Here is a 22758-nt window from a genome sequence, read left to right as displayed (position 1 = left end):
CAGCATTTGGTTTTCAAGGGAGACCAAAAGACACAAATACAAAAAATATAAGTGCATACACAAAACAAAACTAACACAAAACAAATACGAATATACAATTAGCTCACTCAGCTTCTTCAACCCACGCCCAAAATAACAAATGCAACAAAAATTTGGACGATTACCATGACAAGAGAACAAGAAGAAAAAAAAAAAGATCAGTTCACCATACAACAGGAACCACCAACAACAAGGTACAGTTAACCACATATGGAAAGAAAGGTGCAATCATAACAGGATAAAATCAGACTTATGCAGCACATAGACCAGGCAAAGTAGCTACACTTGCTCACATCAATAGCATGAACATGGTGTATTAAGATATTGGAATAAAGATGACTTAAAACAACAAAGTGGTAATAGATCCTAAGAAAGGTGGAAGTTTATTCCAGCCACAAGGTGCTTTAAAATGAAAAGCTTTACGTCCAACCTCTGTGGAAATTCTTGGTACTGTAAATTTTTTAAAAAAAAATTTTAATGTTGCGTGTCCCTAAGAGGATATGCAGAACTAAAAGGAATAAGGAAGTGTTTCAAATACGGGGGGCAATTAACGTAAGCACATTTGGATAAAAAACTGAAACCAGTGAAAGTCCCTTCTTGATTTGGGTTGCAAGCAGTTAAGTGATTCATACATAACACAGTATTGAATGGACACCTTAAGACAAATCTACACAGAGAATTGAAAACAACAGTAAGTGGCCTAAGGACATTGTCAGTGGTATTCAGATAAATAATGTCAGCATAATCGATAGTAGGAATTATCAGCTGAGAAATTATTCATTTTCTGACTTCAAAGGAAAAACTATTAACTGAACGGTAGCATGAGCGCAGAGAACCATATATTGTTGTTGTTTTTTTTATAATATAGCTGATATTAAGTTTAAAAGTAAGCTCAGGATCAATCCATAGACCAAGATATTTAAAACAATCCAGATTCTCCATGGGAGACCCATCATCAAATTGAAGATGCATATTGAGAGCACGTTGACGGCTATGCCTTGATCCAAACAGCATGCTGCAGGACTTCTTCTTGTTCAACACCAAGAGTGCCAATATTAGTGGATGGCACTGTATATATTTAACATCAGTTTACACTTTATATTTAACATATGTTTAACATGGTTAATGGTGATAATAATTCTAAAGTGACTAAAGCTTTTGTTTGTTTTGACTGGTTCTCTTCTCTCTCCTGCACTCTCCTGCCTCAACAGAGAAAATGTCAACATTAGACAATTATATTGAAAAAGTGCTGTTATAGGTGCACCATCCAGCTGAGATTTTGCGATTGCCACAGTTCTTGACTTCACAGCATAATATTAATACACACTCCCCTACTCTCCTTAATGGTGGAAATGCTCATTTCCTATATTTTTTATGCTATTGGATGAATTACAATTAAATTGTTTATCAAAATATTTTAAAATGGCAAATCGTGATCAGGGGAAAAAATCTACATCACACAAGCCTACTCTCAACACTACACCAAAACATAATTCTTGCAACTACACTGCCAGAGTGCACTATAAATACATTATTACTCTTAGTACTACACTGTCAAAATACAACATTATCAGTATTTTAGGTACTCCACTATGGAACACTTGTATCATTATCTTAGTACTACAGTAGCACACAACATGAACCACAACTACACTGGTTTTGGGTTTTGAGTAAATGTTGAACTCCTTTTGACCACTGTATGCAAATGTGTAATAAATGTAGAGAATTTTTTTTAAATCTGAAACTAATGCAAATATGTATTTTTGTCAATTTTGATTTTTTTTTTTTAAAGTTACCTATTTAGACCAATCAAACGAATGAAACTTGACCTGAACAGTATATAAGCGAGAAAGACAACTTTGAATTACTTCTGAATCTGAGGATTATCTTTAGAAATTAAAATGTGTTCTGTCTAAATGGTACTGAAACAATTTTCCTTACTGAAATGTGTTGTTTCTTTGAAAACTATTACGAGCATTTAAATGCCGTGGCCTACCCATTTTCTGTGGACATATCACAGGTTAGAAAATGATACGACCACAGTGTTTAGATGAATCTAATAGTCTTGGGGGACAAAAAAGGGAACAAAGAAAATGTGTCTTTTGTAAAGGTACAGACACAATGATCTTTATTGAAGTGCTGTGGGAGCTGTTTTTCTTTCTTCACGTCTATTATTGTACAACTATCTAAACACTATGTTTTTACCAGTGGATCTCAAACTTTTTCAGTCCTCTGTCTAAAAGTGTATCCATGTTTTTAAATAGTCTTAGGTTTTTCCAGTATATCAATGGATGTCTCTGTTTGGTGTGTGTCTTAGTGTGCTGTGTATAATTTATTTAATTTATTGATATTTCTCATTTTTATGTACTTCATTGTGCAAAGGTTTACAATCCTGACTTACATACAGGTAAAATTCATTTTCAAAAGAATAATGTTCTAGAATTTCTATGCGGCCACCCTGGCACCATCTGGAGGCCCCCCCCAGGGGGCTACGGCCCCAGTTTGAGAACCACTGCTTTTTACCATTCTCTGATGTGTGATATCCATACTAGGGTTGTAACAACATATCGTAACACAATGCATCATGATGCAAAATGTGACCATGTGCGGCAGGTGACTGAGAAAGAGGCCATGGAAACTTGGCATTTTAACTTTGGAGCTCTATTTCTACTACAGAGCTCATTATAATTCAGTCGATCATTTTCCCCAGGTCAGACAGTCCCTCCAGGATTTTGCGATTTTGCGACAACAGAAATTAACTCAAAATCAAAAAAACTCCGCAATATTCAGTGGAGCTTGAAATTTTCCAAAATTACTGCCAAACTTCCACAGATTTGGGCCAAGGCGCATCCAGTCAAAGTCCTCTTCAAGTCACGTGCGTTGAACATGAGTACAGCTAAAAAGGTCTCATTTACCAACAAACATCACTGCGAAAGACAGTGCAAAACAATTTCATGCAACTGCAATTTCACCAATTCAATCAGTTTTCTGCAACAAAAAAAAGCACAAAAAACTCTGAAATTTATGAAAGAATCTGCAGCAAAATGAAGCATGTTTAGCCACAACAATCACAACAAAAACATCCTCTACGGACTGGTCAGACACTTTGTTTATTCAGTCAAAATTTTTCTTTGTATTGTTTATTATTTATTATCGTGACCATACTGTATCATTACACCCGTAATCCACATACAACTGATTGCGAGGAAAAAAATCTTAATTCTGGTTGATGGAAAAGTAATACTTTTCCCTCCGTGCACAGAATATTGCTTATATTATGACACTATTCCAAAAGCTATGCATTATGGAAAACTGCCAACTACAAAGTGTAGTTCCTCCTCCAAGACATAATGAACATGATAAAGTTGTAAATTAAGGAGCATTTTGGAAACAGAGGCCTGTGAAGCCTGCCCTGTTCACCTGAATGTGCAATGGAGGCAAAAACAGGTTCCACACTGGTTGCTCTGTACATGAACCTCTCATGTAAAGTCCACTTATTCCACCCAGTCCACATGTAGATTTTATTTTATGTCCGGGTGACATCAAAACAGATAGAGATTGTGTTTTCTCAGAAATACCCAAGACTATATTGCACTTAAATTTTGTTGAGCCTGTCTAATTGAAACGTATTATGAATATGTATAGGCTGTAGTTCAGAAAGTATATCAAAGAAATTTCTGTCCAGTTCGTTAATGAAGTTTCCTCTCACTAAAGCTAAAAATGAAATGGTGGCACTGAGAAGCATGTAAACTAAGTGTGTACTACAGAGAGCAGACTGCGCGCGCGACTCCTGTTCCGTTTGCTAAAATAGCCAGCCTGCATGCGACAGTTCTGAAGCTCTTGCTGTGAAGAAGCTGGAAGAACTTCGCCAGGTTACCTGGAAGGCAGCCAACTGTCAACATGTACACACACCTTCAGCATTCAGCCTTGTGAAAATGAAAACAACGCCATGTTCTTACCTATAGGTAGTTCAAATGTTAATGTAGACTTGCGTAGAATTGATATTTCCTTGCACAAAACATTAATCCGATGAACTCGTAAACACTCGGAACCTCTGAAGTTGTTGGTCTCATTTGACCGGTTTATTCTGTCACTTGTGGGCGTGTCAAGTGTTATCACTGTAGTTTCGGTTCAAGCGTTCTCAATTCAGGTTCCTGCTGAAAAATCCAGTCTGGTCAGCTATTTAAACACAGGCCTGAGCTGCTCAAACTGGAAAATTCCTTCTGAACTTCCTCTACTAATCCAATATCATCAAGCAGCTTTAAAGAAAAATAACAATAAGGCGATTAGAAACAATTACTGTTCAATTTAGACAATTAATTAGGAAGCTTGGAAATAGCTTACTAGCTGGTAAAGATGATCTGTGTTTTACGAGCTGATCTATTCTAATATATACTCACTTCATATTGATATTGATTAAGAAAAAAAAAAAAAAGAAGAAAGAAAAAACAGGCCGGTAACAATATTCAGTCGTGTTACTGTTACGATTGATGTGATGTTATGCGAGGGCACTGATATCTTGGTGGATATCATTTTGTCTCCATCTGCTGGACGCATTGTTTAACAGCAAGTCACCTTAGCAGCGCAAAACAGGCTGTAATATGAACTAAAGTAATAAATAATATGTCAAAATAGTACCCTGGGAAAGTGTGAAATCCTTTTTACATACTGTGTAATACTGTAGACTGCCTTACTGAGAATAGGCATATAGATATGGCATTTTTATCATCTTTTTAACAACCTGTGTCTAGATATTTTAAGGTTTTTATGATATATTTTTTTTAATTTGACTGATTTTTAGAGTTTGGTATTTCATATTAAAAGGAGTGACCTATAGTAGCCATTATTATGTATTAAATATTGTGGTTGTGTAATCAGATGGGTGATTATATGTTTGAGAATTGTGATACTCTATTATGTCACTGTTACCGTACATCCATAAATTTCAGCTGCCACAGGCATTCATGAAAGACTTCAAATCATAGGACAGGGGTGTAGTGAAAATATTAGCAAGGGGTTAGCCAGCAGAGATTATTGTGAGGTCAGAAAACATGGATATCTGTGACAAATCTGAGATTTGCTTCCGTTTACCTTCAAAGTTAACTTTTTTTTTTTAACTAGTATAACATTCAGGTAAGCAAGACCTGTTATTTTCAATTGTTGCAAGCTGACATTGCCCATAGATAGATTAGATAGGATCGATAGATGTGGATGGATGGATAGAGTTGCAATCAAAATTATTCAACCCCCATTGCAAATCAAGTTTATTGTCAAGATTTACAGACTTTCAGCTGTTTGCAATGAATAAATCAAACAAAAGCAATTGAAACAGTTCAACACAATGAATGCTTCAAGTGGATTCTCCAAATTCAACTGAAGCTGCAACTTATAATGACCAGTTTCAGAATTATTCAACCCCTTCATGGTAAGAATCTTTAGTACTTGGTAGAGCACCCTTTTGCTGTTATGGCCCGCTGCAAACAAGATGCATAGCTTCTGGCAGCGTTTCTGAGGAATCGTAGCCCATTCCTCATGAGCAATGGCCTCCAGTTCAGTAATATTCTTGGGTTTGCATGCTGCAACCGCCTTCTTCAAATCCCACCAGAGATTTTCTATAGGGTTCAAGTCAAGTGACTGTGATGGCCCTGTAGAATCTTCCAGGACTTCTTCTGCAACTAAGCCTTGGTGGAATTTGAGGTATGCTTGGGATCATAGTCCTGTTGGAAGGTCCAATGACGCCCAAGCTTCAGCTTCCTCACAGACGGCATGACATTTTCCTCTAAGATTTCCTGATACTTCAATGAATCCATCTCACCTTCCACACGCTGCAGGTTTCCAGTGCCAGAGGATGCAAAGCCGCCCCAGAGCATCACCGAGCCACCACCATGCTTGACTGTGGACAGAGTGTTCTTTCTTCATCCTTCTTCCTCCAGACATACTGCTGATTGTTTGTGCTGAAAAGTTCCAGTTTTGTTTCATCACTCCACAGAAAAGAATCCCAAACATTCTGTGGCTTATTTATATGATTTTGAGCAGACTTCTCTTGTACTTTTGGGGCACTGGTGGCTTGGCGGTTAAGGCTCTGGGTTACTGATCAGAAGGGTTCAAGCCCCAGCACTGCCAAGCTGCCACTGTTGGGCCCTTGAGCAAGGCCCTTAACCCTCTCTGCTCCAGGGGTGCTGTATCATGGCTGACCCTGCACTCTGACCCCTACTTCCTCACATGCTGGGGTATGCAAAGAAAAGAATTTCACTGTGCTGTAATGTATATGTGACAAATAAAGACTCTTTATCATTATCATTAGTGCTGTATGTCTTGGAGTTCTGGCATGGAAACCTTCTGCGTTTAGTACACACCATACTGTGCTCACTGAAACCTCAGTGTCTGTTGCCACCAAGTCTTGCTGCAGGTCTTTTGCAGTCACTCGAGGGTTTTTCACAACCTGCCTTCTCAGAAATCTGCTTGCAGCTGTTGATAGCTTCCTTTTTCTGCACCGTCCTGGTATTTCATACATTTTCTACCCCTAGCCAGTTCAGGTATTTCATGTGTTCTAGCTCAAGCACACCTGGTGCAACTAATGAAGCTCTTGATTAGTTGCATTAGGTATGCTTGAGACAACACCTATTTTGCATATTTGTGTTGTGAGAGATTCTATTCAGGAGGTTGAATAATTTTGAAAATAAGTTGCATTTTCAGTTGAATTTGGGGAAAGCACTTGAAGCATTTGTTGTGTTGAAGTATTTCAATTGCTTTTGTTTGATTTGTCCATTGCAAACAGCTGGAAGACTACATTTTGACAATAATCCTGATTTGCAATGGGGATTGAATAATTTCGATTGCAACTGTAGACAGACAGGTAGCAGTAAAAGATACCTCTGTAGACCAGTATCATCTTCTAGTTGGAGAAGTTACGTGCCCATTAGTGTTGGCTGTTGTACTTACAGTGCCTACCTCTGGTTAAAGTCAAATGAAACATCCTAATGTCATGCAAGTTCTGGAGGAATGCATCCAAATGCATTTAAAGGTTTGCCCCACCCCTCACTCTATCCTTACCATTAACTTCTCACAGAAGATTTGGTCAACAAAGTTGGGAATGATCAAATTTTTAATTTTAGGCTGTTGTTCTGTCCCACTTTACAGAAAAGTAGTTACATGTTTTTCCCCCTCAAGCCTTTTTGTTTTTATCTAGTTTTTTTCCAGAATCTGTCTAATGTTATTGTGTTGAAGCTTTTAGCTTTTGGTTTAAAAGTTAATGAAGAAAACAATGATTATATTCTTGTTCTTAATTCAATGTACACATTTCAGCTGAGATTTTAACCGTTTAGTCTACCTTGCTGTAGGATTCTGTACATCATAATCAAATATTCATTGCAAGTAAATGAATATTTATATAACTAAACATAACCACCTGCCTGTGGCTTAAAATTTATGAAAATTTTACCTGAAAATCCTGGCATACCAGTGACCAACACCACATCTGAGAAATTTCAGATGTCACGCTCATTCATATTCACACATCTAGGCTAATCTGCAGTGGCACTGCATTACGCAGTGTTTCCCAAGATGTTCGTACAGTGGTGAATGGCTTCCTGGATATGAGTAAATGCTTTAGCTCCCTGGTCAAGGTCTCAAGCTCCATCCGTGGCATAATAGGAAGGGACATAGAGTTAATATTTGAGGTTACATTTAGGTTTTTAATAAAGTGGACAGTTTCTAAGGTTCTGCACTTCACAGGTGGACAAAGTCTACTCATATTCAGAGATTTGTTCACTTCAATTTGTACAGAATAAGCAAGAGAATCTATGTTTACACAGTTAAAGCCAATATCTTTACTTAAGTGAATGCAGAATACAAATTTGTACAACAATCCCTAGCATAATATCTTAGTCATTCAATAAAAAGTTCACTAGAATATTTATTGTATAATGAAGATAAAACAACACATTCAAGGGAAACAGAATGCAGATTAGCTTAATTTTTTTTCTCTTGATTCTTTTTTTTTTTTCCATCTAAAACATTTCATTTCATTCATGGCAACAAAGTCCAGCTTGTGCCGCCAAACGGTTTGAGCATCCAAACCGCAAACAGCTTCTTGAATTGAACTAGTAACTACAAACAATTACCAAATACATAGTTCCGTCTTTAGAAAAAGCCATAAAGCAAAGCAGTTTACTCTTGCACAGCAAAGTGAAGTTCTCTACAAATTGTTTTCCTCCTGAAACCCTTCATTTCACATTCAGTTCATTTTGTGATGTCGTAAGCAGCACTCAGACCAAGACGAGCAACTTCCTCTCTTTAGATTTCCTATGTGTATTTTTTGCATGTGTCTGCGGGGGGAATTGATAGACAAACTGGCACTTTGTCCAGCCTTTTTTTTTGTTTGTTTGCTTGTTTTTTTAACATTGGGAATGAAATGTTGATGAGAAATATCATGCACGATTTAGAACTCTTCGGAATAAAGCTCTAAACTGTGCACAAAAAAAACTCCCTGATTCCTAATCTAGCTTGTGTGTGTGCGTGTGTGTGTCAATGTAAGTGCCCTGCATATCGTTACTCCACAGTGCAGTTTACAGCACTGCAATGGCATTATTGCATTATTGCTTATCTACCCTGAAAGGCATTAATTGTTGTAACACATTAGTGATAGACATCATCAAAATGGATTTCTAATGAACTTTTTGAAACGTCGCTTTTCCGCTAAACTTGTTCCCACACCAAAGCAGGGAAAGCTATACACACCAGGGTCTGCATTAAGGTTACTCAGCATGAAATGGCTTTCTGTGGTACTTATAAAGTAGCCAATAAAATAGTGTGCCTTCTTAATATACAAGCACTTAAGGGTTTAAGGTTAACAGTCATTTTCTCAACTGTGCACATACAGAGGATGCTGTTCATAAACAAGGAAATGTCTTTAATGGGCAGATGATGATAACCAATTTTAATTCTAAATCCTATTATTGTAAATGCTGTGTGAAAGAGCCTTCTTAATGGTGCTGTGTGCTGGGCTGTGTGTTCAGAGACTGCATAGATTAACATCAGCTTATTGCCAGCTGCTATGGTGCCTGTTAAGGCAGAGAGGTATCTAAAAAGGGGACGAGAGCACACAAAGTGGGGGGAAATAGATAGCAAATTTAAAGAGAGGAAGCCTTTTTTTGCCAAACCTGACTGTACAAACATGTGCAATCCAGCAGAGAGATTGGTTTTGCATTGTCTAGCATTTGAACTGTCTTTTTGCTGCTGAATCCCCTGATGCTTCTTCCAGCTGAAGGGGGCAGTGAGGTGCGAGGCAGGCGAAAGAAGCATGGACGAAAGAGCCTCAGTATGGAGCGATAGATGCGAAAACTGAGATTCGCACACACACACACACACACACACACACACACACACACACACCAACACCAACAACAACAACAACAGAGCATCTGGAGCTTCCAGAGTGGCCTCTCTCAGTCTGGAGAGGATCAATATTCTAGCAAGCCAATTCAACAAATGAAAATGGGAAGTGTGTTCTGTACATAGTATGTATGTATTAGGTTTTAGTATTTACAATATGTAGATAATAATGGAGACATTAAGTGACTCTGATGAAGGGTTCCATGAAAAGGAATTGAGTATATCAATCACATTTGACCAATCTGTTTAAATTGTGATGCAAGTCAGTTATTCCTGTGAGAGAAGATGTGTGTCACTAATTGGCATTTGAAGGGCCATTGCCTTGAGGCTTGAAATGAATCCTTGGTTGTGAAAGTAGGCAGTGTGTTCAGCAGCCTTGGCCAACCCCTCCCACAATGTGTACAGTAAAGAAAGAAAAAAAAGCTTTCCTTAATTTTACAGTATTCCTTTTACAAAAACAAAAAAAAAGAGAGAAAAAAGAGACAGTGGAGTTTCAAACTTACAGCACTGTTACAATTTCTTAAGGACAGACAATTACCATTATTAATGGGAAAGCGACCCATAAAACATCCTTCTTTCAAATAAAAACACTTTGATTATTAATAGCAGTAATAAGTCAGATTCAAAGAAAGTACAGTTTAGTTAACAAAATAGTAAATATTAACCAGTGAATACTCTACTTATTAAGGATCTCGCCTTGTAAACCTGGCAGTAATCCACAAAAATATACTTTTTTTTTCTTCAATCCAGTGAAAGTACAATACATACGTACTTACACTGACGGTGATATATATTAAAGTTGCTATATACATAACAAAAGGAAAGGTTTGGCTCAAATCTTTAATTTACAAACAGAACACAGAGTGTTCATGGCTTTAGATATCTGTTTAAAGATCTGGTTTGTATTTCTTTTTTTCATAGTTTGTAACAAAATACATTACAACAGAACCAAGAGGAAATGAATAGTGAAAGAGAAATGAGAATTTTCAAACCAAAACTTTAACTAAGAAACGTACTTTGGCTTTTTTTTTTTTTTTAATCACTGTTTGAGCTGCATTTTAATTTAGGACTCTTGTCTCCAGTTCAACTGGGCTACTTTTTAACTTATTTTTTCATTCTAAAAAGAAAACAAAGTTGTGTTCCAAAAACAAATAGCACAAAAATAAGAGAATCATCTTCCTATGTTAAATGGTATAAGTGTGATCTTATTTTAGTCATGAGCCTCCCTTTGTAAACCAAAACCTTTTTTGAAACATACTCAATCTTGAACAAGTTAACATGTTTGTAAGTGTGTATAAAGTTAGATTATTAAAGAGGCCAGCTGCAAATGGCCTAAACTTGCTCTGGTTGTGTGCAACCCTGTGTGCAACCATTCAACAGCAGAAATAGCTACTACAAGTGCCAGACCAGACCAGACCAGACAAGACTATCCTGAAACATCTCCATACATCTTCCTTTTTTCCTTTAAATGTTGGACTTTCGCTAAATTGGAACTGCTTAAAAGTACCTGATAACAACTGTTCTAAGTAACCCAACCAGTCTGAAGAACTGATTTCTCTCTCACCACTCAGTTGCACCATTAATTCTGTCAATTAATATGTCAAGACAGCTGATTTTTCCTTCCATGCGCCCGCCTCCTATCAGAACAAGCCAAATGAAAATAATCGAATAATAACAGTTACTGTCCAACTTTAATTTCAATGTTTGGATATCTTGAATTTTCTTTGCCACTCCCACAGCCTTCCCAAACAAAAAAGAAGTTAAATAATAATAATAATAATAATAATAATAATAATAATCATAATAATAATCATAATAATAGCAATTATGACCCTCCCTGCTTCTGGCGGTCACTCCCTCTCCCCTATGTGGCCTGTCTTGCCCTCCCTGGTCATTTTATGTTACCCAGGAGTCCATACGCATGCGTTTGACAGAGGGGCTGTGGCGCTCGTCGGCTCCAGGTGCAAGGGCTCGGCTCAGGCCAATTGGCGGTGAGTGGAAATCAGCACGTGGGTCCTCGCGGTCGCTGCCGTCATACGAGGAGCACGAGGAGCTCAGGCTGTCCACCGGTGAGCGGCCCATGTCAGGACGGCTGGAGGAGGGAGGCTGCTGCTGTTGTTGTGGGAATCCGGATGGAGTGACACGCTCACGTGGAGGTGAGATGGGCTCTGACTTGATGGTGAGGTTCGGGCTGGTGTTAATGGACTGGTTGGAGCCCTGAGGTAAATGACCACCACCCCTGAGAAAGGACAGGATGAAAATATTAACTACCTGGATGACAAGAAGGTACACACACACACAGACACACACACACACACACACACACACACACACACACACACACACATATGCACACCCATATGCAGGAACTTTGGACACACACGCACATAGCTGCTTACACTTTTGAGAGAGCAGGACAGAGCAGGACATAAATTCCACATAGAAAATTTTGTTGCCAACATGTGCATGTGACCTTTGGCAGCATGTAGGCTTGTGTGTGTTGTCTATGTGTATATGCATGTGTTTCTGCACGCTGTCTGTGTTACTCACACCAGTGAGCTGAGAGCTGCTTGGCCCAGTTGGTGCTGTTGCCATGCCGACATGGAGCCCAGCGAGAGCCCTGGAGAACCGAAGCCTTGCAGCGAGGAAAGCTCAGCGCTGCTCAGGGAATATTCTAGAACACAACAACATGGGTCACGAGTGAACACAACACACACCTCCGCACCTCAGGAGAACACACATCACACTCATCTGCATCTCAGAAGAGCACACCTCACACACCTACACACCTCAGAGAACAATCTGGGTGCAGCAGATTAGTGTTTGTGTGTGCAAATTACTGTAATTTTGTAACTTCATTTTGTCATCACTGCTTGAGAGTCATTACTTGTTATGCTTATCATATACAGTACATCATATATGTGACTGACCATGCTATGCCTTTTCAGAGTAATAAAGGAGTCTGACAGTCAGTGTATAGAATTTGTCTACGTGATGAATGAGAACTCTCCGTGTGTGTGCGTGCGTATAAACTCACCCGTGTTGTAGGCAGTTGGCATGCCAGAGTAGAGCAGGCCTTGTGGTGGTAGACTTGGGGTGGTGACGGACACCACTGGTGTGGCAAGAGGCTGGGTTGACTGGGAGCTGCTTATCCTCTGAGTGTTCTGCACACACCACACCAAAGCCAGATACACTTAATGAAACACACACACACTACTGTATTTCAACATCATGACTTGTGATCTTAAGAACCATGATTTTTAAATTAAGATTTTAATTGCTTTTTCCTGACTTCCACTGATGCGGTTTATATGTTTCAGCCTGGATGGACTGGAGCACACGGACATGGATTAGACCTCCACGATATAGCTATAAATAAAAAGTATAAAAAGTGCTAACACCTGAGGCTGTTTTTGTATGGATTTTTTTTGGCCACCACAGTGGGGCGCTGTAGCTTCATCAAAATGATACAATATACTATTTTGCTTGGATCAACACAGTTCACCAGCCCGCTCGTGTTCAAAAGAACTCGGACATGCTCCATATTAGAATTGTGATCAAACAGCTGCGGTTAATCCATACCATACTTTACATTAAAACATGTTGCAAAATTAGGTGATACTTTAAATGGCTTGTGCTACTTACATATTTCTTGTACTCTTCCATTTATCTTCTATTTACATAATAATAACAATAATAATAATAATAATAATAATAATAATAATAATAATAATAATACATACATACATACATACACTCAGAATCTTATACTGAAGAAGGTATAACTCCACAGGAGACAGGAAGAACACACTCCTTTATAGCTATTACAGTCATAGAGCATTTTTCAAAGTATTTTTTTTTTTCAGCCAGAAAGATTCAATTTAAAGTAAATATGGGGAAGATTCCTTTCAAGTCTTTACCTTGAATTCCCCCAAGTGCTTTATCCAGTGTCAAAACAAACCACTTGCCTGGTGTGTTTAAGGTAATGCAGTGACTTGTTATGAATACATCTCAGCGTGGTGACAAGCATGCAATGCAAGCATTCCCTCACTCCTGGAAATTATGTTCATGCAGTGTATATACACACACAACGCGAACACGGATTTCTATCATTGTGGAATATTTCCATTGACTTGTCTATAATCAGAGCTCAATAATGATAAAACTACACCTACCCCTAACTCTAAACAGTAAGTCTTTTGGCCCTTTAATTCTTAGTGTAAGCTATTTTCCTCATTGAGACCTGCCAAGTGTCCCCACAAGGTCAAAACTGGCTCATATTCTTTTCATTGTGGGGACAATTAGTCCACATAAAGAGATATCCCTCACACACAAGACACCAAACACAACACACACACAGACACTAAACACAACACACCCGCATATGCGTACACACACACACAGACAGACACACCAAACACTTAGGAAGAGCGTAGGCATAATACATGGTCAATGATTTCACGTCAAAGAATTTTGCTTCAACTTTAAAGTTCAGCTACTGAATATTTTCACATTAATGCAAGACTTCAAAGTGGTTTAAAACTGAACAAAGGTTAGCTGTGTTTCTCCAAAAGTCATTATTCTACAATATATTCATACAAAAGTTATAGTGAGAAATTATTCTGTTTGAAAAATGACTCACTGAATATGCATGTAAAAGACCTATAGGCATCTCTAAAGGAGTCATACATTATCATGACTCAGTTAATATCTCTCTATCATTTTGCATAAGCCTCTGTACTTTTTGGAGGGAAAAAAAACACAGCTAGCTGTGGTTGGCCTCTCCCTTCGACAGGATGACATCATTCTGGCCTGTGCTCTATCTTTGTATGACATCATCCCAAATGAAGTAACCAGACTCTAGAAAAGGAAGAAAACTCTCTGGACAGCAAAAACTGGAGAGCTGCACGTAAATACTGAAATTATTGATTAATGGGTCTCAGGAGATTTATTTCCCAGTGAGTGATCACACACACACACACACACACAGAGAAAGAAAATATGAGAGAGAGAGAGAGAGAGAGAGAGAGAGAGAGAGAGAGAGAGAGAGACTGGAGGAACTGAGACAGTTTGTAGTAGTTGGTATTTTAAAGCTGAACCTGACCAGACTGAAGAAAACATGCAGTGTAAGTGAGAGACACAAAGCTTGCAACAGACTGATTTTACACAGCACACTGGTAAACACACACAGAATTCAGCTTAGCCAGGTTTAACCGGCATCCGGCTCAAGCAAGTGCACTCATATAAAAATTTTTTTTTAATAACGTGTTGCTTTGCTAGTTTAAAAGGTGAGGGCTCAAATTCTTCATCCACGCAAACTGTGCAACTCACCAACTCCATCTCCTCCTCCTCTGACTATTAACAAAAGAAAAAGAATAGAGGACTGGATCAGTGTAGAATCGAGCACAACAACCACTACAACTTTTGCAAAGCACTGCTCTGGTTTTCCAAATAAATAAACCCCCAGTGCACACCTTTTAGTATAGTGAATGACAAAGAATCGAAACGCTAATCAAGTTACCTGTAAAGGCGTCCACCAGTCAAATGAATTGAACTCGCTAGTCAAATTTGTTCACTGTTTATAGCACAATGTGGTTTCAGTTTGGTTGTGTACAAGAGCTATCCAAATAAAATGAATCCCACTTAGCTTATTTGGTGTAGAGCATTGTAGGAGAGCTGGTCTTTAAATGCTCAAGGAACGCTCTCTCAGGGACTTGACCTCACCACTAAGGTGTGCTTAACCTTTTATGTGAGATTCATCAGTATGGTAGCCACTGAACCCAAAAACTACACGAAATCCTTCACTTCTTCCTTATATACACCACCTCCCCCACTTACATTAGCAGATCTTACTGGAGGGGATGGGAAAAGAGTGACACCATAGGGGAATAAGAAAACTCACTGGGCTGAGGATGTACTGTAGTAATCCTGCAGAAAAGTGATGGCTGATAAAAATTAGCAGCTAAACAGCTTTGGTTTAACATGTGAGAATACTGCTATTACAACTCTATCAAAAGTTTGATAATTAAGTGGAGAGAAGATACAAAGTGTTAAAGGTGTAAAAATATGTATGTCAGTACAAAGTCAGGAAATTTACTTAGGTGTTCATTAGTACAGATGTTTATTTATATTTATTTATATAAATATATCTTCTTTCAACCTTGTCTAATAGTCTGAATCTGCACAAGTATCATCAGCTTATGTGTACCTTTGAAATGAGTAGTGTTAATTAGAAGGAGATCCAAATAAATAGTCAGAGATCTGTCTACTCGCTCTCAGGTAGGAGACCTAGTTGTAGCTGGTCTTCCATTTGTGCCCAGGCCACAACTGTCTTAACACTCAATCAATAACATTGAGAAGATACGACAAGGGCGACAAGATATTATCTGGCTCGCACTCTGGGCTTCTGATTAAGCCTTCATCCCCACTCTGTCACACTAGGGATGTGATTAATTTAATGCCATTATATCCTAATGACAGGCTGTCTGCAGGGCACACCGCCTGCCCCTGCATTAGCCTGTCTGTCTGAAGCACACAGAGGGGGAGTCCTCAATCCACACACACACACACACACACACACACACACACAAACACACACACACACACTTACTTAACCACTTAATCCACCAGGCTGCTAATATCACCAGCCTGGAATGTAGATTCTATTTTGAAACGTATACAAACCCCAGTACTTCCAGATGCTGGAAAGCAAAAACACACATACTCACATTTTACACAGAGCAGCCAATGCACGAGAATGACCCTAGGTAACCTTGGCAATATTTCCCAAACAACTCTGTAAGCACACCATGCTGAGGGGCACGCAAGGCTGAAACAAGCCTATCATGGGCCAACTCTGGAAAGCTTTTTTTTTTTCTTTCCCCATTTTCATTTTAACTTTGCACTGATTTATGAAGACGACAGGCTAGTATTGCCTCAGGTGTTGAATGTGGTCTGAACTGTCAGGGCCTTAATTATAATCATTAGAGAGACCCTGTAATTTCTACATAAATAATTGAGAGAGTGTGATGGCACCTGGGCTTCGGAGATATTCCACTCTGCTGCTTCTTTTGCATCTACACCCCCACTTTTCCCTTTGTATACACAAATGCAGTGTGAAAGGACTTCACTGACAGTAGTAACAGGGAGAATACACACAGTCCAATGAAGCTGCATTAGCAACAATAGCAAAACAAAAGTAAAAGTAGAAAACACCCTTGTGTGTGTCCTCTATTACATACCAAATATGAAGAGAAATAACATTTGTCATTCATACTCACCAGTGGAGGCATCATTCCCTTACTGGACGGCGGTATGACCACTCTCAGGTCTGGCTTTCGGTTCCCCATAACCATGTTGCCCCCTGGCGGAGGTGGTGATTTCGTGGGCATAACTTTTCCCAGTCCATTCCCACTGCTGGTACCCAGAAGTCCCGGCGAGCCCCTGGGGTTCACAAAGCCGTTTCCTGTGGAGACACACCGAGATGTAGCGCATCATGGGACGTTGTTCCAATCATCCGATTCCCATCAGCCGCAAGCCGAGTCGACAACACGCCATTACGCAGCTGCAGTCATGGCATAGAGTGGCATGCAACGTTAACCGTTCCCAACCCTCTGGGATAGTTATAATAGACTCTTTAATTATCCCGCACATTTACGAAAATAAAACGAGCGTTTTAGAACTGATGAGCCCGCGGTTCTCTCAGTGAGTGAATGTATCAAAGCCGGCTTTGTGCGTCCATGGATGAGGGAGTTAATTCGGTTTAACAAATGTAGTGTGACTCGAGCTTTTTAAGATGCGAATGGCTAAAGTCGTTAGAGTTGAGCGCAACCACTTACTGCCATAAAAAAAAAAAACTATTAAAGCTCCACTGGGGAAAAAAGTATAAAGCTTTACTAGTTGTTCACTGCAGGTAGAAATCAAGTTCTACTGTACCATTCCTACGTAAAGTAGTAAATGTCCTTCGTATATTTACTATTTTGGGCGGCTGTGGCTCAGGTGGTAGAGCGGGTTGTCCGCTAATCATAGGGTTGGCGTTCAATTCCCGGCCCACATGACTCCACATGCCTAAGTGTCCTTGGGCAAGACACTGAACCCCAAGTTGCTCCCGATAGCAAGCTAACGCCTTGCATGGCAGCTCTGCTACCATTGGTGTGTGTTTGTGTGTGAGAGAGAGAGAATGGGTGAATGAGAACCAGTGTAAAGTGCTTTGGAACCGCCAAGTTTATAAAAAAATTAAATAAATAAAAACGCTATACAAGTGCAGACCAGACCATTACTTTGGACCTGTCCAAAAAAGGAAATCCTGGACATGGGATACTTTTTTCCGTAATCAGCTCAGTCCTTAATGGACATTCAAAGGATTTTAAGGTTATAATCTTTTAGGCTATATGCATACTTTCTCTTTATACCACAAACAAACAAAAAACCAATTAGAAGTTACTATATGACCAAAAATGGTTATAATTGTACTCATGATGCAACTTTTAACATATAAACTAATTTTAACACAAACTCTTTTTTAAGAGCTCATAAGTAGTTTACAAAGTACCAGCTTTTAGTCTGCTTAATATAAAATACTACACAGGATCTTGGCTGGCTAATTTTTTTTAAATAAATGAATAAATAAAAACAGTTCAAAAGTATAGTTCCTGGGGAGAAAACGAGTGCAATCTATTGTGACTGCATCTATATGTTTGACGTCATGGCCATCCATTGCCGGATTTTCCAGCTCCCTGTGTGAACATCAGCTCGTTACCAAGCTGTCTTTCTACCATCTGCTGGCCCACATTGTTGGAGTTTCCTTCACACGACCGCTTGACTTATTCTCCAACAATCACGGGTCATTTGGCCACACGAATATGCAACCCCGGCAAAACAAACACAGGAATTACTACTGGCCACTGAAAATACACCATCAAAACACAAACGTCCACTGTACACAGTGGAGTCAGAGCATGCCTCACTTGCTCTGTGAACTGGGAACAAGCAGTGTTTTCCTGTTGTGTGTGATCATATGGTCAAAGGGCCTCACTGGTTTCAACTGAGCAACCAAACAAAACAGCTCCTTAAAGCAAACATGTGAGAAATCCATTACAGGAAAAGAATCATTTCATTTCCACTTGCTTGTCATTTAGCATGCTTAGCAAAGCATGACGCTATTTCCAGGGATTTTCTCCATGCTCTCTCTCACCTTGATTTTCTGTGAGCGACAGCTATGGGACAGAGGGGGTGTGTTATGTGGGAAAAGACATGGAGATGCCTGACCAGAGTTCAGGATTTATCATGCTTTTGCACATAACTTCATCTACTGTTACCCACTTAGGCGATGCACTGTACTGTATATATGCATGAATACAGGTTTTATCATATATTGGCTGCAAGACAAGCCATATAATGTTGTACTGTGTTCAGCTAAGACTGGCAAACAGTCAAAAAAAAAAAAAAAATAGGCTCTGTTCAAGTGCTTCTCTGAAAATACATTCCATATAGTGAACTCCTTAAGGTTTTTACCCCGTACTGTAAAGTCTTGATCTTAATCATTTCCGAAATATTCTGAATTGCTTTTTTACTGTGAAAATTACATTATTGAAAACAATATAAAAATAATTCAGAACAAATGAAAAATTTTATACAAACTATACAGTAAAACATATCTAAAGACTTTTATAATGACTGCCATTTTCAAAAATAAACATCAGCTTTACACACAAATAAATATCTGAATATCAAAAAATAAATACATAAATAACAACAACAACAACAATAATAATAATAACCGACATTTGCCCTTCATTCAAGACAACACAAATCCTTAGTTACAAAAATACATGAGGAATCGATAAGATATGGGGAAAATCATGTTTCTTTCACAAGTGTCCCTATATACAAATATTGTAGGAATCAAGTCACATAATTTTACTGAGGTTTACATGCATACACATAGCTCTAAGCAGAGAAGATGCATTTACCACTAAACTATGACTTACGCTTAACTTTTACCAGTTTAGAAAAAATGCTGAACAACAAAAAACGCTTTCTGAAGCTATACCCTTGGCATAAGAAACACACCAGAGTGCAGCACTTGCTGGACCCACAAAACTTTTAGTAAACACTATAAAATTTGAACAGGAAATATAATGTGCATGTGTTAGAGGGAATATAATGTGCATGTGTTAGTATGCATGTGGCTGGCGGGAGGGGTCTGTGCAAAACTGATGCAGAGAGGAAGGAACATGTGTTGGTATTACTGTAAAAGGCACAACAACATCAGGCAGCAGCATCTCTGATAAAGATCAGAGGAAGGGCTAATCTATGATATCATTGCCTTGAAGCAATCCAAAAGTTCTGCTCTGAAACTTGGAGGTGTTGCCTTGCACACAGTAACCGAAACTCAACAAAGGAGCAACAAACTTGTAGTTGTGTGATGTTAAACCCACACTTGGCTCAGCGTGTATGAGCGTGTATGAGCGCGCGCGTGTGTGTGTGTGTGTGTGTGTGTGTGTGTGTGTGTGTGTGTGTATATATATATATATATATATTATATATATATATATATATATATATATATATATATATATATATATATATATATATATATATATATATATATATATATACACACATACATATACATATACACACACACACATATACAGTGCATCCGGAAAGTATTCACAGCGCTTAAATTTTTCCACATTTTGTTATGTTACAGCCTTATTCCAAAATAGATTAATATCATTATTTTCCTCAAAATTCTTCAAACAATACCCCATAATGACAACATGAAAGAAGTTTGTTTGAAATCTTTGCAAATTTATTAAAAATAAAAACCAAAAAAAAAAAGCACATGTACATAAGTATTCACAGCCTTTTCTCAATACTTTGTTGAAGCACCTTTGGCACCAATTACAGCCTCAAGTCTTTTCAAGTATGATGCTACAAGCTTGGCACACCTACTTTTGGGCAGTTTCTCCCATTCTTCTTTGCAGGACCTCTCAAGCTCCATCAGGTTGGATGGGGAGCATCGGTGCACAGCCATTTTTAGATCTCTCCAGAGATGGTCAATCGGGTTAAAGTCTGGGCTCTGGCTGGGCCACTCAAGGACATTCACAGAGTTGTCCTGTAGTCACTCCTTTGTTATCTTGGCTGTGTGCTTAGGGTCGTTGTCTTGTTGGAAGATGAACCTTCACCCCAGTCTGAGGTCCAGAGCGCTCTGAAGCAGGTTTTCATCAAGGATGTCTCTGTACATTGCTGCATTCATCTTTCCCTCGATCCTGACTAGCCTCCCAGTTCCTGCCGCTGAAAAACATCCCCACAGCATGATGCTTCCACCACCATGCCTCACTGTAGGGATGGTATTGGCCAGGTGATGAGTTGTGCCTGGTTTCCTCCAGAAATGACACTTGCCATTCAGGCCAAAGAGATCAATTTTTGTACAATCTTTGGTCTGAGAGTCCTTCATGTGCCTTTTGGTCAACTCCAGGCGGGCTCTCATGTGCCTTTTACTGAGGAGTGGCTTCCGTCTGGTCACTCTACCATTTAGGCCTGATTGATGGAGTTCTGCAGAGATGGTTTTTCTTCTAGAAGGTTCTCCTCTCTCTCCACAGAGACACGCTGGAGCTCTGTCAGAGTGACCATCGGGTTTTTGGTCACCTGCCTGACTAAGGCCCTTCTCCCCCGATCGTTCAGTTTGGCCGGACGGCCAGCTCTAGGAAGAGTCCTGCTGGTTCCAAACTTCTTCCATTTACCGATGATGGAGGCCACTGTGCTCATTCGGACCTTCAGTGCTGCAGAAATGTTTCTGTACCCTTCCCCTGATCTGTGCCTCGATACAATCCTGTCTCGGAGGTCTACAGACAATTCCTTGGACTTCATGGCTTGGTTTGTGCTCTGACATGCATTGTTAACTGTGGGACCTTATATAGACAGGTGTGTGCCTTTCCAGCTCATGTCCAATCAACTGAATTTACCACAGGTGGACTCCAATGAAGTTGTAGAAACATCTCAAGGATGATCAGTGAAAACAGGATGAACCTGAGCTCAATTTTGAGTGTCACAGCAAAGGCTGTGAATACTTATGTAAATGTGCTTTTTTTGTTTTTTATTTTTAATAAATTTGCAAAGATTTCAAACAAACTTCTTTCATGCTGTCATTATGGGGTATTGTTTGTAGAATTTTGAGGAAAATAATGAATTTAATCCATTTTGGAATAAGGCTGTAAAATAACAAAATGTGGGAAAAGTGAAGCGCTGTGAATACTTTCCGGATGCACTGTACACACACACATACAAATTTTATATATATATATATATATATATATATATATATATATATATATATATATATATATATTATATATATATATATATATATATATATATATATATATATATATATATATATATATATATATATATATATTGAGAGAGAGAGCATAAAGCTGATACAGTGTTGTAAAAGAGGCTGATTTAAAAAAAAAAGATAATAATAATAATAATAATAATCATCATCATCATCATCATCATCATCTTTTAGGCAACCCAACCACTGTATCCACTACAATGGATGAAAGATTGACCAGGACAACTCTTTAATTATATACAATGGGTATAAATAGTCTACACACCCCTGATGGCAGGTTTTTGTGAAGTAAAAGAATGACACTAAGATAAATGATGTCAGATATTTTCCCACCTTTAATGTGAAATTGCAAGTTATACAAAAACAGAGACACGTTTTTAGGGAAAAAAGGAAAAATGCAAAAAACTTACAATAATCTAGTTGCATAAGTGTGCACACCACTCAGTGTTTTGGGGTAAGAGTCCATCAGTGTGGCACATCTTGACTTGCAATATTTTCCCATTTTATTGCAAAAACATTCCAGAGCCATCAAACTGCAAGGATGTCTCCTGTGCACAGCTTGCTTCAGGGCACCCCACAGATTTTTAGTTGGATTCAGGTCTGGGTTCTGGCTAGGCCATTCAAAAACATTGATCTTTTGTTTAAGCCATTCCTTTGTTGATTTGGATGTATGATTTGGGTCACTGTTGTGCTGAAAGGTGAAATTCCTTTTCATCTTCAGCTTACTAACAGACACCTGAAGGTTTTGCACTAAAATCGACAGGTATTTGTAGCTATTCATGATTCCCTCCACCTTGATAAAAGCCCCAGTTCTGGTTGATTAAAAGCAGCCCTAAAACATGATGCTGCCACCACCATACTTTAAAATGGGTATGGTGTTTTTTTGGTGATGTCCTTTTTTTTTAACCAAACATAACTGTTGGAATTATGGAATTATTGTATCTTTTGGTATTGGTCTCATC

At 38.8% G+C, this 22758-nt stretch overlaps 2 protein-coding genes across 9 annotated transcripts in view; both read right to left on the bottom strand.

The window, feature by feature from the left end:
- mctp2a (multiple C2 domains, transmembrane 2a) overlaps nucleotides 1-5136 on the bottom strand; it is a 44100-nt gene extending 38964 nt beyond the window's left edge. The window contains exon 1 of the mRNA XM_053623192.1: nucleotides 3999-5136. The gene's annotated coding sequence lies outside the window, so the exon portion shown is untranslated. The remainder of the gene's footprint in view (nucleotides 1-3998) is intronic.
- A 2893-nt stretch (nucleotides 5137-8029) lies between these two features.
- The window catches only part of mef2aa (myocyte enhancer factor 2aa), a 101748-nt gene continuing 87019 nt past the window's right edge, over nucleotides 8030-22758 (bottom strand). For 5 of the 8 annotated variants that reach the window (XM_053623194.1, XM_053623197.1, XM_053623193.1 and 2 more), the window contains 5 exons: nucleotides 16713-16897; nucleotides 14764-14787; nucleotides 12470-12596; nucleotides 11983-12106; nucleotides 8030-11671 (listed from right to left, as the gene is read on the bottom strand). In XM_053623194.1, the coding sequence (XP_053479169.1) occupies nucleotides 11329-11671; nucleotides 11983-12106; nucleotides 12470-12596; nucleotides 14764-14787; nucleotides 16713-16897 (803 nt within the window). In that variant the 3' untranslated portion in view covers nucleotides 8030-11328. The remainder of the gene's footprint in view (nucleotides 11672-11982; nucleotides 12107-12469; nucleotides 12597-14763; nucleotides 14788-16712; nucleotides 16898-22758) is intronic. The other 3 variants (XM_053623195.1, XM_053623200.1, XM_053623199.1) reach the window with 1 other exon arrangement.

The sequence above is a fragment of the Ictalurus furcatus genome, chromosome 4 (genome assembly GCF_023375685.1).
Source record: "Ictalurus furcatus strain D&B chromosome 4, Billie_1.0, whole genome shotgun sequence".
Taxonomy (NCBI): domain Eukaryota; kingdom Metazoa; phylum Chordata; class Actinopteri; order Siluriformes; family Ictaluridae; genus Ictalurus; species Ictalurus furcatus.
The sequence above is the reverse complement of the archived record's forward strand: the minus strand, read 5'-3'. Positions and strand labels throughout refer to the sequence as shown.